Source organism: Paroedura picta, chromosome 1, assembly GCF_049243985.1.
Source record: "Paroedura picta isolate Pp20150507F chromosome 1, Ppicta_v3.0, whole genome shotgun sequence".
Classification (NCBI taxonomy): domain Eukaryota; kingdom Metazoa; phylum Chordata; class Lepidosauria; order Squamata; family Gekkonidae; genus Paroedura; species Paroedura picta.
In genome coordinates this window covers 87,263,161-87,279,815 of record NC_135369.1, presented here as the reverse complement: position 1 = coordinate 87,279,815, position 16,655 = coordinate 87,263,161, and the positions used below count along the sequence as shown (strand labels likewise).

The 16,655-nt window shown below is 44.7% G+C and overlaps 1 protein-coding gene across 1 annotated transcript in view; it reads right to left on the bottom strand.

The window, feature by feature from the left end:
• COG2 (component of oligomeric golgi complex 2) overlaps window positions 1–16,020 on the bottom strand; it is a 38,376-nt gene extending 22,356 nt beyond the window's left edge. Inside the window, exons 1-6 of the mRNA XM_077346477.1 lie at window positions 15,555–16,020; window positions 9,017–9,178; window positions 8,466–8,531; window positions 6,694–6,774; window positions 4,560–4,663; window positions 851–959 (exon numbers count right to left, since the gene is read on the bottom strand). Coding sequence (XP_077202592.1) covers window positions 851–959; window positions 4,560–4,663; window positions 6,694–6,774; window positions 8,466–8,531; window positions 9,017–9,178; window positions 15,555–15,626 — 594 coding nt within the window. The 5' untranslated portion in view covers window positions 15,627–16,020. The remainder of the gene's footprint in view (window positions 1–850; window positions 960–4,559; window positions 4,664–6,693; window positions 6,775–8,465; window positions 8,532–9,016; window positions 9,179–15,554) is intronic.
• Between the last annotated feature and the right edge of the window lie 635 nt (window positions 16,021–16,655).

The window sequence follows — 16,655 nt, the reverse complement described above, 5'->3', positions numbered from 1 at the left end:
GTTATAAAACCATTCAAATAAACTACCCTCCCAAACATACCTCATTAAAACAACTTTTTAAAGAATAAAAAAACAGAGCAAAAATACATATACATAGGAAGGATGGGATGCCAAATTAAACAAAAATGTCTTCACCTGCTTCCACAATTCTGGTGCTATGACCAAGAGGGCCCTCTCCAGTGTTGCCAGCTGCCTAATCTCATAAGGTGGGCGCACCTGAAGCAGGCCTCCAAAGATGACAATAGGTAGGCTCGTAACAGATTAGGCAGTCCTTCAAATATGTCAGTCCCAAACCATATAAGGGTTTGAGGGTCAAAACCAGCATCTTGGATTGTGCTTGGAAAAAAACTGGAAGCCAGTGTAGGTGGGCCAAGACAGGAGTGACATGGTCCCTACGACCTACTCCAGTCAACAACCTTGCTGCAGTGTTTTGTATTACTTGTAGTTTCCAAATACTTTTCAGGAGCAGCATGACATAGAGTGCACTGCAGTAATTCAACTTTGTGTACTGTTTTTTATTACCGTATGTTACACTGAACAGATGCCTCAGTGAGATATTGCTAAACAGAGCTGGCACAAGTCAAACAGATTTGTAACTAAGATTGCAGAGACAAGATTTCAGAGACTCTGAGAAGAAAGAAGATTGCATGGCTAGCCACTTGATAAACAGGAGTTAATTTTTGTACTCTGTTCACTGTATGTTCATTTCAAACATGCTCAAAATAAGCATAGGAAGAACATTCCTATAGTCACTGAAAACGGTTTTTAAAAAGTGGTTTTGTTTAAGTTATGCAGCAAAATAGAAACACCATTGCTGAGAGTATTCTGTGAAGTCAAGGAATATACTTACTGGTCTCAGTTTATCTAGAAGGGGCATTCCTTTGCTCTGTACTGCATGAAACTGTAGTTGGTTGAATTCCGTGGCAATTCTCTCTAAAATCTGTCCAGTCAGAAGAGGGCTTGCAAAAGTGACACACATAAAAACAAGATTTTACTACACTGCTTGAATTAATTTCACCCCCCCCCCACACACACACACAATTTATTCTAGGACAGAATGTTTACTCTAAAAATCCATCCCTGCTGAGACTGAAAACTAATATGCTTGGCTACAGTCTTGAAGGCCTAACGGTGGAAAGATGGGGGTATGAATCTTTAAAGTAGCAATTTCCCAACATTTCATGATACTTGACAGTGACCAAGAACCCAGAACCAGGATGGCTCTAGACTAAAATGTGATAGCTCAGACAAGTACAGGATAATTTATTTTACCTAAGTAGATACTACCAACTGCATTCTCAATTTGAAGAAGGTTGGTTCTTATATGCTGCTTTTCTATACCCGAAGGAGGCTCAAAGCGGCTTACAGTCGCCTTCCCATTCCTCTCCCCACAACAGACACCCTGTGAAGTGGGTGAGGCTGAGAGAGCCCTGATATCACTGCTCAAAAGTTTTACCAGGGCTGTGGCGAGCCCAAGGTCACCCAGCTGGCTGCATGTGGGGGAGCGCAGAATCAAACCCAGCATGCCAGATTAGAAGTCCGCACTCCTAACCACTACACCAAACTGGCTTTTGGAATAGTACAGGAAACATATGAGGTTTGCCCTTTCTGTCTCTGCTTTGTTTTGAATATCAAAATCATTCCCATTACTCTGCTATTAGCATTTAAAGTAAAACATGTATTTCCTTTACAGACACATAACTCAGAAAGGATGTGAGCAAACTTGAGAGGCTGCAGAGCAGAGTGATGAGGATGATTCAGGGCCTGGAGACTCATCCCTGCAAGGAAAAGCTGAGGAAGATATATAGCCTGCAGAAGAAGAGGCTGAGAGGGGACATGATTGCTCTCCTTAAGGTTGTCACTTGGAAGAGGGCAGGGAATGGTTCCTATTGGCAGCAGAGAATGAGGCTCACAGTAATGGCTTTAAATGCCATGTAGAATGATACTAAAAAAAATGTCACAGTATGAGAAGTTCAGAGTGGAATAGGCTGCCTAAGGAGGTGGTGAGCTTCCCCTCACTGCCAGTCTTTTAAGCAGTGACTGCACAACTACTTATCCTGGGTGCTTAGGCTGTTACTGCAATGAGAAAGGGGTTAGACTAGATAGGTTGTGTGGATCCTCCCAACTCTATGATTCTTTTTACTTTACAATGCTAAGAGAAGAGCTGAGGAGTCAGTTCTCAATAGCAAAACTTGAGTGGAGGCTAAAGATTTTACTCTCTCCCCCTTTCTTGAATAGTCATGAGGCAAACAGATAACAAATTAACTAAGACACCATAGATAACATCTTCATATGTAACCTTTTTCCTTACTCTAATATAACATTTGGGTGGTACAGTGCCTATGAAAATCCTTGTACATCTGTTTTGCTGAAAACTGGGAAACATGGCCAAATCACTATTTACTACCACATATACAGACTTGGAGGGGGGGAGGGGAGACACATGTGTGTTTTTTATACATTATGGTTCACAAATGCTTGTCTTTTGAACACAGAAGCTGTACCCAGAGGGGATTTGATAACCATCTTCAAGTATTTAAAAGGCTGCCATATAGAACAGGGCCGTGAAAACCTCGATACCGGGCTGCGGGGGGCAGGGAGGTGCCTCTCTTCCCCTCCCCCACTGATATAGAGGATGGAGCAGAGTTGTTCTCTCTTGCCCTGGAGGGATAGACCAGAACCAATGGGATGAAATTAATTCAAAAGAAATTCCGTCTAAATATCCGGAAAAAGTTCCTGACAGTTAGAGCGGTTTCTCAGGGAAACAGACTTCCTCGGGAGGTGGTGGGTTCTCCATCTTTGGAAATTTTTAAACAGAGGCTGGATAGCCACCTGATACAGAGGCTGATTCTATGAAGGTTTAAGGGGGTGGCAGGTTACAGTGGATGAGCGATAGGGTTGTGAGTGTCCTGCATAGTGCAGGAGGTTGGACTAGATGACCCATGAGGTCCCTTCCAACTCTATTATTCTATGACTAGGGGCAAAGCCCGTTGTCTCCAAGAATACAACGGGCGCTAGAGCTTGGCAGTGGGAAGAGGAAGGGGAGGAGTTGTCCAGTCTGTAAGGGCATGGGGTTGAATGTTGAGGCCTACTGCACAGGGTTGTTGTGCAGATGAAACAGGAGACAAAAGAGCCAGTTTCTTCTGCAGAATAATGCTGTGCAGTGGCCTCAAACCTGCAGAGAGTTGCAAAGAAGAAAGACACATGGCTTGGCTGTGTCTAACCCCTGGCCAGAGCAGTATTTTAAGTGAAAAGGGGCTTTTCTGTGGCCTCCCTGTCAGGCAACTGTTTGGCAGAAGGGGAAAGTCCCCCCCCCCTCAAAAGGAAGGCCCTCAGATTCCCCTGCATTGCTCTTGGAAAGGCCTCCTTCCCTCAGTCAGGGCCTGTCAGAGGCTCCTTTGCAGCAGGCCTCATGGGGGGGGGGAGCACTCTGCAGCCTCCTGCCAGCTCTGTCAGGACTCTGAGGCAATTTGCAGTTGGACATGGCAATTAGGACAGCCTTGAGGTGAAAAGGGCTGGCACAGCCTCTGTTCTTGTCCCCCTTGGCAGCCCTACTGACCTCCTCTCCCTTCGGTGGTGAGGAACAGACTGGCAGCCAGACTGGGCTGGGTGAATGGAATTTTGGTCTGTCCTGGTGAGGGGCCAATAAGAAGGCGCTTCGCGTGCCTCCCCATTGGCTGCTTGGCCCTGGATGGACACTTGGAGGGCCCAATCAGGAGCCGCTTCACGGCTCCTGATTGGGCCCTCTGAGTTTTTATCCTGGACAGGGCCCGCCCTAACTCCTCCCCAGGTGGCCTTACCCTTTTATTTAACCGCAGGAGTGGTTAAAGATTCTATATAGGAATAAATGGGAAATGGCCTCAATCTATAGCTAGTTTATTGTGACTACAGGTAACTATGTTAGTACACAAAAACCTGTGACGGTTGATTTTTATATTCTCAAAGGGAACATGCCCATCTGTTTAATTCTTTAACCTGGGATTTTTTGTGCACCTTAAGAATTATTCTGTACCCAATACCATTTAAGCTAACAGGAGATGCATACATACAGCTCCAAGCTCCTTACAAAAAGGAGGATTAAAGCATGCTACATAGATAATTTCATTAAGTCTACAGTATCTCTTTTACTCCCTTTCAAGACTGCTCATTATGTATTAGGGTCTTTTCCCATTAAGTCTGAAAACATCTTTTTCTTTCAAACACTGCCCCTTCCTTAATCAAAGTTCCAGCATATGATTCTTTAGTTGGTCCTAGTAAAAACATACTAGTGACAGAAGCAATTAATGTGGCAGAAGCAATGTAACAATAATTTAAAACCCTTCCATCCTTCCGAGGTCGGTAAAATGAGTACCCAGCTTGCTGGGGGATAAACGGTAATGACTGGGGAAGGCACTGGCAAACCACCTCGTATTGAGTCTGCCATGAAAACGCTAGAGGGCATCACCCCAAGGGTCAGACATGACTCGGTGCTTGCACAGAGGATACTTTTACCTTTATCTTTAATTTAAAACCCATACCTAAACAACAAAAATGACAGAATGCACCAAACAACACTATACCTGCTTCCTTCTAGCAATGACATTTCTTTAGAGTTCTGGGAGTGCAGAATTTTCTCAATTTTCTCAACTGATTTGATGACTTGAATAAGTCTCAATACACACATCTGTTTAAAGAAAGCAAAGCAAAACTTATGTTGAAGAGAACATGTTTTTCAAAGCTATTCAACTCAATAGGTAAGGCAGGTCCTTTTTCACTACTAAGAGATAGAACCTGAAAAGGGAAATTATTGTATTATATGGCATGATGATCCCCACTATTCCTCTGCTCCTTGTCTCCCACATATCAGCACAGGCAGATGAGTCATGGTAAACACCCACATGCCTGGGTTCTAGATACTCCTGACACTGTCCTGTTGTTGGATAAGAGGTTATAGGAACAATCTTAAACAGGTCTACTCAGAAGTAAGGTTATTCAATGGGACTTATTCCTAGGAAAGCATCCTTAAGATGCTTAAGTAACTGGCTCCAGCTCCTAAGTATGCCTGGTGGTTGTTAATTCACAGAAGGCAAAGGAGGCTATTTAACATCACATTTTTAAGACAGTTACATTCATGCATCTGGGGGACAAAATTCACATTGTGCACCAACCATTCCCTATTATGTTGGTTGAACCAAATACCAATAGCAAATTAATTAGATGGAGTCACCTATTACAGGATTTCAACTTTGACATTGAGTATGCAAGAGGGAAAAATGAATTCGCTGAAGCACTCTCCGGGAACATCTAATGGTGCAAGTTGTAAACCGGATGTGAATTATATATGGTTATATAGGATAGGAGAGCCTCTTGTGGCGCAGAGTGGTAAGGGAGCCGACTGAAACCTTTGCCCATGAGGCTGGGAGTTCAATCCCAGCAGCCGGCTCAAGGTTGACTCAGCCTTCCATCCTTCCGAGGTCGGTAAAATGAGTACCCACCTTGCTGCTGGGGGGTAAAACGGTAATGACTGGGGAAGGCACTGGCAAACCACACTGTATTGAGTCTGCCATGAAAACGCTGGAGGGCGTCACCCCAAGGGTCAGACATGACTCGGTGCTTGCACAGGGGATACCTTTACCTTTACCTTATATAGGATAGGATGTTTAACCTGTTGGGATTTTAAAAATGTAAACTGAAAACACCTGATACACTTTACTGAATTAAGGGAGAAAAAGGGTGGGACATGTGGTGGATGCTGCAACCTGGGCTGAGAATCTAGAGTGACAGGGAATTCCAATGGAATTCTTCAGTTGAGAGTGTCAGTTGGAGGGTGACAGTGAGGCAAACTGTGAGAAGATCAAGAAGGATCCTGGGAACAAGGGAAATAAAATATCAGAATAAAATACCCTATGAGGAAAGGCTGAAGGGAACTGGGAATGTTCAGCCTGAAGAAGAGGAGGTTAAGAGGGAACATGATTACTCTCTTTAAATATCTGAAAGGTTGTCACTGGGAGGAAGGCAGGGAACGGTTCCTGTTGGCAGCAGAGGATACGACCCATGGTAATGGTTTTAACCTATGCGTAGAAAGCTAGATACAGGCGTGTGGTGTGTGTGTGTGGGGGGAGAATTCACAGTCAGGGTAATTCAGCAGTGGTGGGATTGGCTGGCTAAGGAGGTGGTGAGCTCAAAGTGAAATAAAAACATTTGTTAGTTTTGCTTTGCCATCATCCCCTTGTGTGATTTATCATACAAAGACAAAAGAAGGATTTTAGTCTCTCCTCTCAGTTCCCTAGGCTGGAACAGCATTTACCAATGAAAATTCAAATGACTGGACGGGACAGCCATAGAAAAACAAAGAAGAGAGAAAAAGTGGCTGCTCAGCTAAGAGGGAAGGGGAAAATCCTATGAGGGAGAGCAAAGAAATTAATTCAAAGGGAAGCCGAAGAAAAAGCACACAAAACATTAGGACCGTGAAACTATCATAATTTAATATAATGTTAACCTTTAAATTTAAATGCACATTTTACAACATCAGTGGAAACAGATTAAGATGTAAACAGCACCGGTGTGAGAGAAATCCGACTCTTCATTTTGTTCTTCTGGTATATCACTTAGGGTCCCACAACAATTGATCAGGTTTTTGATCACACAGCATAGTTTTTAATTACTTTTGGCCTTTGGTTAGATAATACAAATTAAAAATAATAATTGATATACCTTTTTTCTTCTGATATCTTCTTGCTTAGACACACGCTCATCAATTGCTTTAATTCCTTCACTGACACATGATTTAAGACTCTAAAATATTAGAAAACAGAATTGAATGGGAAAAATAAGATCTTTTCCTATAAAACAGGTTTTAGAAAGAGAAAAGGGGCAGGGGAGACCCATAATATTACCATTCTCATTTTATAAATCAGTTATTTCATTCTCTCAGAGATTACTGATCTATATAATCTAAAACAGGGCTCCATTTTCTTCTGAAGTCTGCTGTTACTCTGTTGTGCATCAGATATGAAGATTTTGCTATTCTGCCACCTTGTTTGACCAGTCCATAAGCTCTGGTGGAGTTTCCTCCTTCCATCTTGATGCATATAGAATCCTTGCAGCTGTTATATACTTAACAAGCTCACTATGCATTTTAATGTTATTTGGTACTATATTTAATAACATACATTTTGGATCTAATACTACACATTTAATTTGCAATATCTTTTGCATCTATTTAATTATAAATCATAATCCAATATCTCCTTGCTTTCTGACAAGTCACATATGATAAAATGATGCATTTATATCCTGACATTTCCAACATTTCCCATTATAACCCTTAGTTGCTCTTGCTATTAGGAGCAATATACCAACCAAAAAACATTTATACCACTTTTCTTTTAAGATTTGACATTCAGTAAATTTCAGTTCATTGACTCATAACACTTCCTACTGATCCATATTTATATTTTTTCCAAAATTGTGAGCCCATTTAGTCATACATCTTTAACTTGTGCCTCACAAATGCACAGCAATAACAGTTTACAGATTTTACCTAACAGATGATTTGTATCACCTCTTATTAATTTTTCATGAGCAGTTTTTTCTCTTAACTGACCACCTTCTTTTTTAAGTTGTTCTTTCAGTTTTGATGCTATTTGATGGTAGATTAGCTCTGGTATATTTTCCCCTTCTTCCTTAACAATTTGCCATTATTTTATTTCCCTTTGTCTGTTTTTCTTGAGCTTAAATCATAGTAAACATTTATTAAAGAGGTCAGTGTCGAGATTGATGGACTTAATCTTTCTCTCCATTTAAACCAACAAATTGTCGCTTATGTTTTCCATCTAACTTTTGAATCATTCTCAGCAATTTTTTAACCCGTAGATAATTATGAATTCCTTTTTAGTGTCCATTGTCTAGTTCCTTTAGTGTCCATTGTCTCTAATTTAACACTGCTTCCTTTTGGATCGGTAATCCAATCTGTTATCCAAACCAAAGCTGTTGCTTACCTATGTAAATTAATATTTGGAACTGCAAGGCCACCATGTTTTTAATCATCTTGTAACACTCTAAATCTTATGTTGCACCCAAAGTGCAAATACAGCCAAAAGTGAACAGGACTACATTTGAGGATGGCCACCCCCCAAACCAGGCCAGAAGTGGTCAGCTGGCTAAGTGATGAGGGTGGCCATCCTCATGGAGATCTCATGAAGCCCTGGTTGGGAATCTCTTGCCCTAATCTTATGACATTAGCCCAAGGAAGAAGAGTAAAAGTAATTAAAAGTCTAGTTTAAAAGGCTATCTAAAGTAGTCTATAAAAATTAGTCTTGGGGGAAATGAAATTCTGTTGCTCTACAGAAGCCTCATGTTTCAGCACCATACAGAATCTGTGCACCGCTTTCTTAAAACTTCCAAAAACTGGACTGACTCCCCAACAAAACATTATAGTAAGCAGTAGACATTTTACAGGGCTTCAACATGACTTCAGAACATACCATTACTTCTTCTCGCAGCTGTCCCAAAGGCACTGAAAGCTGATTAAGGGCTTTATCCATACCAACCTACAAAAATGGCAAGAACATGGTATAATTACTGAATAGCTGAACCAGATCATACTAGTATGCTTGCAAACTATTTTCTTAAAGGCTTCACTAGCAAGCTTGGGAGCACCTCTTGGGGGTTTAGAATGATGTGTTGCCAAGCCACAGATAAGGTTGCTAACCTCAATCCAGGCACAGTTAAATGCAGTCAAGTCCCAGTGGTTTCTGTGTAACTGAAATATGTCATAACAACTAAGAGCACTTTTAGTTAGCCTGTATATCTGGCAGCCTTTTTTTGTCAGTCACCAGTAGACCATACTGAAGACTGCTTACCTACCCAAACATCCTTTCAACATGTCTTTCAAGTTCTTGTTGTAAGGATTCTATTTCCTACTTAAAGTATCAAGAGCTGCCCTTACAGATAGTTTGTTCAATATCATAGTCTATGCTAATAGCATAACTAGAAATGACCATAACCACATGTAGAATTCAACTGGAAAACTTACCAGATTGGTGGAAAGATTAACAAAGTCTGCATAATCCTTATTTATGAGCTCCACCATGGCAGTTTTAAGAAGTTTGTAGTAGAGCTCAAGGTCATCTCGGAGCTCTTCCAACTGAACACGTTTTCTGCATTCAGACACAAAGTGGTCAACATCAAAGTCTGGCTGCAGATGAAAAAGGAAAGAAAAGCACAGGGGTTTATAAACCATTACATCACAAATGTTTGGGATTCCCTGTGGAAAGTATACTATGTTTTAATGACTTTTCACTGCACCTAAATAACCATATAATTTCCCCATAATTTATTGTTTTGTTATGTATTCATCTAGCCAGTGTGGTGTAGGAGTTAAGAGCAATGGAATGTAATCTGGAGAAGCATGCTTGATCCTCAGCAGAGTCTGCACTGACTTTGTTTATTCCATTGTCAATCCTGTTGTATTCAGATTGCTTTAAACTCGGATCTTCCTCTTTCACCCCCCCCCCCCCATTGAAACAGGAAAGTCTTCTGGACGTGGTTAGCGTAGTTCAGAAGGGGGGGGAGCCAAGCCTCTTTCTTTCTTTTCTTGAAGGGGGGGGGAGAAGCCAAGCAGGGAGCCTCTTTCTTTTCTTAGAGAGGGGGGTGGGAGAGGATCGAAAAAGGCAGAGAAAGGACAAAAAATCCAGGACCGACAGAAGTTGAGAGAAATAAAGGCTTCTCCTTTAAGGCAAGTTTGTCACATGACCACCTGTGGCCAATCACGGGTACTCTACCACGGAGGAAAGCCCAGATTCAAAACAGCCTTAAAATACTGAGGTTTAAAAGCACTCTAAGATATCGCACAATAAAGGTAGGGTCACTCCGGATCAATCCTTCTTGCTGCAGAAGGAAATTTTAAATCCGTGAGACATTATTCAGGATTGGGAAACCTCGGAAGTGGAGTGATGGTGCAGAATATGGTATTCAAGTCCACCTGGGGCCCCTCCCCTTCCCACCCCCTCCAGGAAGCCTCAGAACATGCCAGTTACCCTGGTCCCCTAGCCTCCGTGAAATCAGAGGCAATGTGAAGGAACAAGTTGCCTCCTGGGGCAGCCTCTGTGTGTTATCTGGAAGAGGGGGCTGTGGAAGGGGCAGGAATGCACCCCTGCCAGCCCTCTGGAACTTAGGGTGGCCAGGAAAAGCCTCTACCTTGCAAATGTTTACTCATGAGTAAGTCATGGCACTGCCCCGGGAAAGTTTACTCATGACTAAGTTATGGTCCTCAGCCTGGAATAGCCTGCCCTGGTAGTTTAACCCCAATTAGGAGGGAGCACTTTGCCAGGAAAAGAGTCAGCTCTCCACCTCCACCTTTCTGCCAATTTCAGAAATTTGCTGGGTGGAAGAGGAACTGGCCTCAAAGCATGCTCTGCTGTAAGTAAATTGCCCTGGCCTCTTTCAACTCAGAGAACATTGGGGGGGGGGGAGTGAACTGCCTCTTGGGGCAGCCTCTGCATGCCTTCTGGTGCAGGGGAAATAAGATGATGTGGGTGGGACTGCCAAGCTATTGACTTTCCCTTTCCATATGGATACCACCTTGGTCTTGTTGCAGTCTTTCCAAGACCATCACAACAAAGCAAATTTGAGACCAATGGCATGGAAGATGGGGAAACTGTAGAAGGGGCACAGAAACACCCTGAGGCCATATAGGGGAGGAGACATTGTTTCCCAGTAGCACCTTCCCAGTAGAAGAGTTGGTTTTTATACCCTGCTTTTCACTGCCCAAAGGAATTCAGAATGGCTTATAATAGCCTTCCCTTCCTCTCCCTACAACAGACACCCTGTGAGGTAGGTGAGGCTGAAAGAGCTCTGAGAGAAACTGCTCTGTGAGAACAGTTTCTAACAGGACTGTGAGTAATCCAACATCACCCAGCATGTGGAGGAGCAGGGAATCAAATCCAGCTTGCCACATTAAAAGCTGCTGTTCTTAACCACTGCACCAAGCTGTACAAATTGTCATTGCCTTAAAGAGATGTAGCTAGGGCACAGGCAGAAGAAGTTGTTGCAGGAGGATGGCTTAAGTCTTATTTATTTATGTATTTTCAAAGTTTTTGACTGTCACTCCTGGAATCAACCGGCTCATAGCAGTTTACATAAATCTAAAATCCCATAAAACAGTAAAATTCCCAAACAAAACCCAAGATGGTGGTAAAAACCACAACAGGATGACCCACTATACCCCTCCCATCTGCTCCCCCCATCCTACAGGGGGCAGCTACAAGGTACGTCCCAGCAGGCTTTGTATAGACCTGCACAGAGAGGGAGCAGTTCTTCCTGGCCTGGCCTCAACCAAACAGAGCTCCATCAGGGCCATACGTTCTTCCAGAAGTTAATTCCACGAGGTTGGGGTCAGGACCGAGGGCCAGGGACAACTAGCAGATTCCTACCCACAGAGCAGAGAGTCCTGCAAGGTGCATGAGGAGATAAGCAGTCCCTCAGCGGTCTCTCTCTCTCTCTCTCTCTTCCTCCCTCCCCCCCCCTCTCTGTTGTGTGTGTGCATGCATGCCTGTTTGTAGAGGGGAGTGCTACACAGCCCCCTGTCCCTGTCCCAAGCAGCCTTTTCCTCCATGGGAACTGATCTCTGCAGTCTGGAGAGTAGCTTTCATTCTTGAGGTTCTCCAAGTCCCACCTGGAGGCTGGCATCCCTGAACAATGACAGGGATGCTAGCCTCCAGCTGAGCCCTGGAGATCCCCCTTCTGGGGTTCCTCCAGGCCTGAAGAATATTTCATGGGTTTGTGGTAAAAAAGTTGTGAAAGCTGACATAGAGGCAGTAATTGAGAAAGTTTAATAATTATTTGATGTGTATTGTTATTAGCAATTACTGCCACCCAGCATTTCTTTCTGTTTCCCACCTGGAGCCTGGCATCCCTGCACCTCCATGGGATCCAAAGCAAGAGAGTCCCCTCTCCCAAGTAGCCCTTTTCTCCAAGGGGACTGATCGCTGTTGCCTGGAAATGCCCTCCAGTGCTACAGAGTTCCCCCCTCCCAAGCAAGCCCTTTCATCTCCAGGAGCCTGGAGATTAGTTGTCATTGCGGAGTCTCCCCTCCAAAACAGCCGTTTCCCCCCGGGGAGCTGATCTCTATAGCCTGCAGATTATCTCCAATTCCAGATTTCCAGGCCACAGGTGGACCAAGATTTAAAAAACATAGACTTCTGATTCCAAACCACCAAAAAGAATGGAGGCTCCTAAGATGTTACTGTGTGTCCACAATTCTCCTTCAAAATAATAGCTTCAAAGTAATAAATTCTACAACTTCCTTTGGATAGTTCATAATAACCCATGGGATAAGGAGCGCCCAGAGCAAGGAGGGCATGGGGGACACTGAGGTGCTTAGGATTTAAAAAACGAAATAAAATTCCATCACATCTTGTGTTACGACCAGCACTCATGCAACTCATGCAGTTGAAGAGGAATGTAGACAAACTGGAGTGTGTCCAGAGGAGGCAACAAGAATGGTGAGGGGTTTGGAGACCAAGACGTATGAAGAAAGCTTACGGGAAATTGGTCTGTTTAGCCTGGAGCGAAGACGACTGAGAGGGGATTTGATTTGACTTTTAAAGGCTGCCAATATAGAGGATGGAGCAGTTGTTCTCTCTTGCCCCAGAGGGACCGACCAGAACCAATGGGATGAAATTAATTCAAAAGAAATTCTGTCTGAACATCAGGAAGAAGTTCTTGACAGTTAGAGCGGTTTCTCAGTGGAACAGATGGACAGTTTTCCATCTTTGGAAATGTTTAAACAGAGGCTAGATAGCCATCTGACGGAGAGGCCGATTCTGTGAAGACTCAAGGGGGTGGCAGATTACAGTAGATGAGCGATAGGGATGTGAGTGTCCTGCATAGTGCAGGGGGGTTGGACTAGATGACCCATGAGGTCCCTTCCAACTCTATTATTCTATGATTCCATGATTCTATAATTCTAACTCTTCTTGTCTGTCACCATGCCACCAGCCAGGGATCTGAGAAGTTGTGTTGTACAGATCAGCCTCAGATACATGTACTAAGATAGCACAGGGTGCCACAGTTTACAGTTCCTTCTTTCTAGTATATTATATATATATGCACACTTTAAAATCTACAAATATGACTAACAGTATCATCATTACATACTAAGATATACAGTACACATTTTATATTGTTAAAAGCAATAAAAGAATTTCAGGCTTGATAGGGAGGAAGTATTTAATATATTTCAATTTTGCCCATATTACTCATTTCTTTCCTCCAATTGCCTCAAAATTTCGAGGAATTTTCTCTAGATAAGACATCCAAAGGAAGGCAGTGGACGGAAAGAAGGGTTTGAATAGCTGCCCAAACATTTCTACTAGAAATCCTTTGCAAGCACACACACAACTATACATCTTGGAAGATACAGTTCTCTAAGAAGAATTGGGGGCAACACCTGTCTCTTTAACACAATATACATTATTTTAACACATAACATGTGAATGGTTGTCCACTTTATTCACATTTAAACAAAACAGTATATTCCTTAAAGAATGTTGCAAAAATGGGGGAACCAAAATTACTTGCAGGGGGAATTTAATCTTTCTCTCGAACGCAACTCCCCCCCCCCCCCCATAGCCATTCAACTCTCCTGCTTCCTTTCCACCAACAAGGTAGCCTACCTTTATGTGCCCTTCTCCCCTCCCCCTGGCATTCTGTACCTGAAAAAACTAGGGGCCAGTTTTGCAGTGCCAGCCACTAGGCACAGCTGGCCACTAGGCTAGCCACCAGGCACAGTTGTTTGGCAGAGAACCTGCAAGGACATGCAGAAAGTATCTTCCCCTGACCACACTTTCCTCATGGCAATCCCCACATCCTCCATTTGCTTACTTCTTTCCCTTCCTCCCACCCACCCAGCTAGCTATTCACTTTTCATCTCTCCCCCCATTTCCAGCTATATTCTTTAAATAATTTATAGCTCTCTTCACAATGAGAATCTACAGCAGCTGGCATCATTCTTCCATTTTATCTTCACATCAGCTTTGTGAGACAGGCTGGGCTGAGAATGTGTGACTGGCCCAAGAATACTCAGTGAGTTTCCGTGGCAGAATGGCGATTCAAACCTGGGTCTCCCAGATCCTAGTCAGAAACTCTAATCACTAGCTGCTGTGGAACAGGTGCAAGCTGCTGGGCCTCAGTGAGTCATGCAAATTGTAAGGCTTCAAGTTGCTCATCGTTGCTACCAGCCCTGGACCAGATGAATTCTCCTTCAAAGGCCAAGGCTCTGGAAAATTTCCTGCTCCTTCCTCCACTTTTACTGTGGAGGACCAGGCCTTGTACTTACCTTGCAACAGTCAGTGAAGGTATTCATTTCTTAATGCTACACTACAAGTGCTGCTTCTAGATTCAGAGTACCTTTATTGGCATAAAATTGCAAAGCTGCTTCTATTATTGGGAGGGATTCACTTCCAAAGTGTTTTTTCTTTTAGATATCAGATTTCCCCCCCCCCCTGCAAACCTGGAGCATTTTCAGGTTTGTAGAACAATCTACCTTTTCTGTTCATGACTCTCTGGATTTAACTATCCACACTTTGGTCATAATGAGAATTAGATCTACCTTTTCTGTTCATGACTCTCTGGATTTAACTATCCACACTTTGGTCATAATGAGAATTAGATATACTGGTATATGTAGATTCTCTACAAGGGCATCAGGATATAAAAAGGTATCCCCTGTGCAAGCACCGAGTCATGTCTGACCCTTGGGGTGACGCCCTCTAGCGTTTTCATGGCAGACTCAATACGGGGTGGTTTGCCAGTGCCTTCCCCAGTCATGACCGTTTACCCCCCAGCAAGCTGGGTACTCATTTTACCGACCTCGGAAGGATGGAAGGCTGAGTCAACCTTGAGCCGGCTGCTGGGATTGAACTCCCAGCCTTATGGGCAAAGCTTTCAGACGGCTGCCTTACCACTCTGCGCCACAAGAGGCTCATATCAGGATATACCCTTAATAAATATTCTTAGTATTGATTGATACACAAATGCACATGCAACAATTCACACATTTAACCTCTCATGGTGCCCCCCATGGGGGATGTTTACATTTACAGGCTGGAACTACAAACTACAGAGCTTTTGGTAATGTGCCAAGGGCCAACCAGTTAGCAGCTGACAAGGAAGTCTGTGGGCAGCTGACATGACAGGGTCTTATGATCCAGAGCTGGAAAACCAGCTTGTTTCTAATTTTTGTAACAACTGCCTGATGAAGAGTTCTGATAAACTCAAAAGACTGTATAGCACTTGGGGTAAAAAAAAAATCACATAGCTTTTTGTTTCTTTCCCACCACCCAAACGATAAGCCACACGGGCAACCTGAACCCTACGAAGGAAAAAAAGAGGAGCAACTTCTAACTTTGACGAGGGGACGGGAGAGATTGCTAGGCCGATAATTCCCCAAGTTCACTGGCTACCCCTCCGCCCCCTCCCCCCCTCCCCCCCAGAGCGTCGTCGCCACTGCTCTCCCCCGGGAATGACCCCCAGCCCCGAAAGAGCCCATCCCTGCCGCGCTCCGTCGTCACCTTCATGAACTCGTCCTTGTCGAAGCACAGGTTCTCGGGGCCGCGAGGCAGGTTCATGCCTCGCGCCTCCATCACTGCGGGCAAAGCCTGCCCCGCGAGCAGCAGCAGCAGCCACGTCTGCCCCTCCGCTTCGGTCGCCGCACAGTTGACACAAGACGTACGCGAGCCCCGCTTCCGCCAACGAGCCCGGCATCAGCCGCAGCCTCCGCTCGAGGGCGGCCTCCAGCGGCCGCCTCTCTTACGGCAGCCCCTGGGCCCCGGCCCGGTTCTGCCTGGCAAGGGTTAAAGCGGGCAAGGGCGTCCGGCCTGAGTCGGCCCCAGACTCGCGTTTTCAAGCTGGAGCTCCGGCTCAGGTGACCAGGAAAAGCCGCTGGGCCTGGGGGACCCTGCGGCGGCGGCTGCCTTGCTGCGGGGACGGCGGGGAACTACATCTCCCAACAGCCCGTGCCTCTGACCTCAGACACGCGGCCTTCCGCCCGAGGAGGGAAGGGCGGACAGAAACCCGCCGCCTTTGAGAGCCGGAAGGAGCCTCGTGCGGATCCAGAGGCGCCGGAGCCCCGCTGCCAGGTCCACCTCCGTCTCCTCAGAGAGCCCTGGAAAGAAGGGCTTCAAGCACGAAAGACGCAGGGCTCGCCGGGGCTGCCCGTGACGGGTTCCCTTCCCTTCTCAGAGCAGATGAAGCTTCGCGGTTTACTCTCTTCACTCATCGCAGGTCTTTTGACGACGTGTCACGGCCAGGGTGGATAGGGGTGAAGCAGCCAACCCTGCAGTACTTGCACGCTACTCATTTGTCCTACAGCGTCTCGTAGGAGCGGAGATTGTGCAGAGTCTTACTGTCCCGCAGCCAGTTAGGGGGGCAGGTCAGGAGAAACAGCCGTGCAGCCCCAGGTCCTGTTAACGGGGTGGGGGAATCACCCTATATCTGTGAGGGATGGTCGTTTTCCGACATTGTCGTATAAGGGGCGGGGAGGGTGACAGTATAAATTTCTGCTACTTGTCTGACAGTTTAGATTTCCGAAACGTTGTGAAATAAAATTCATTGGTCATGCTTCGTAGGACCATCATGGATAGCAAACCGTTTTTAAAAACGCGTTATTGCTA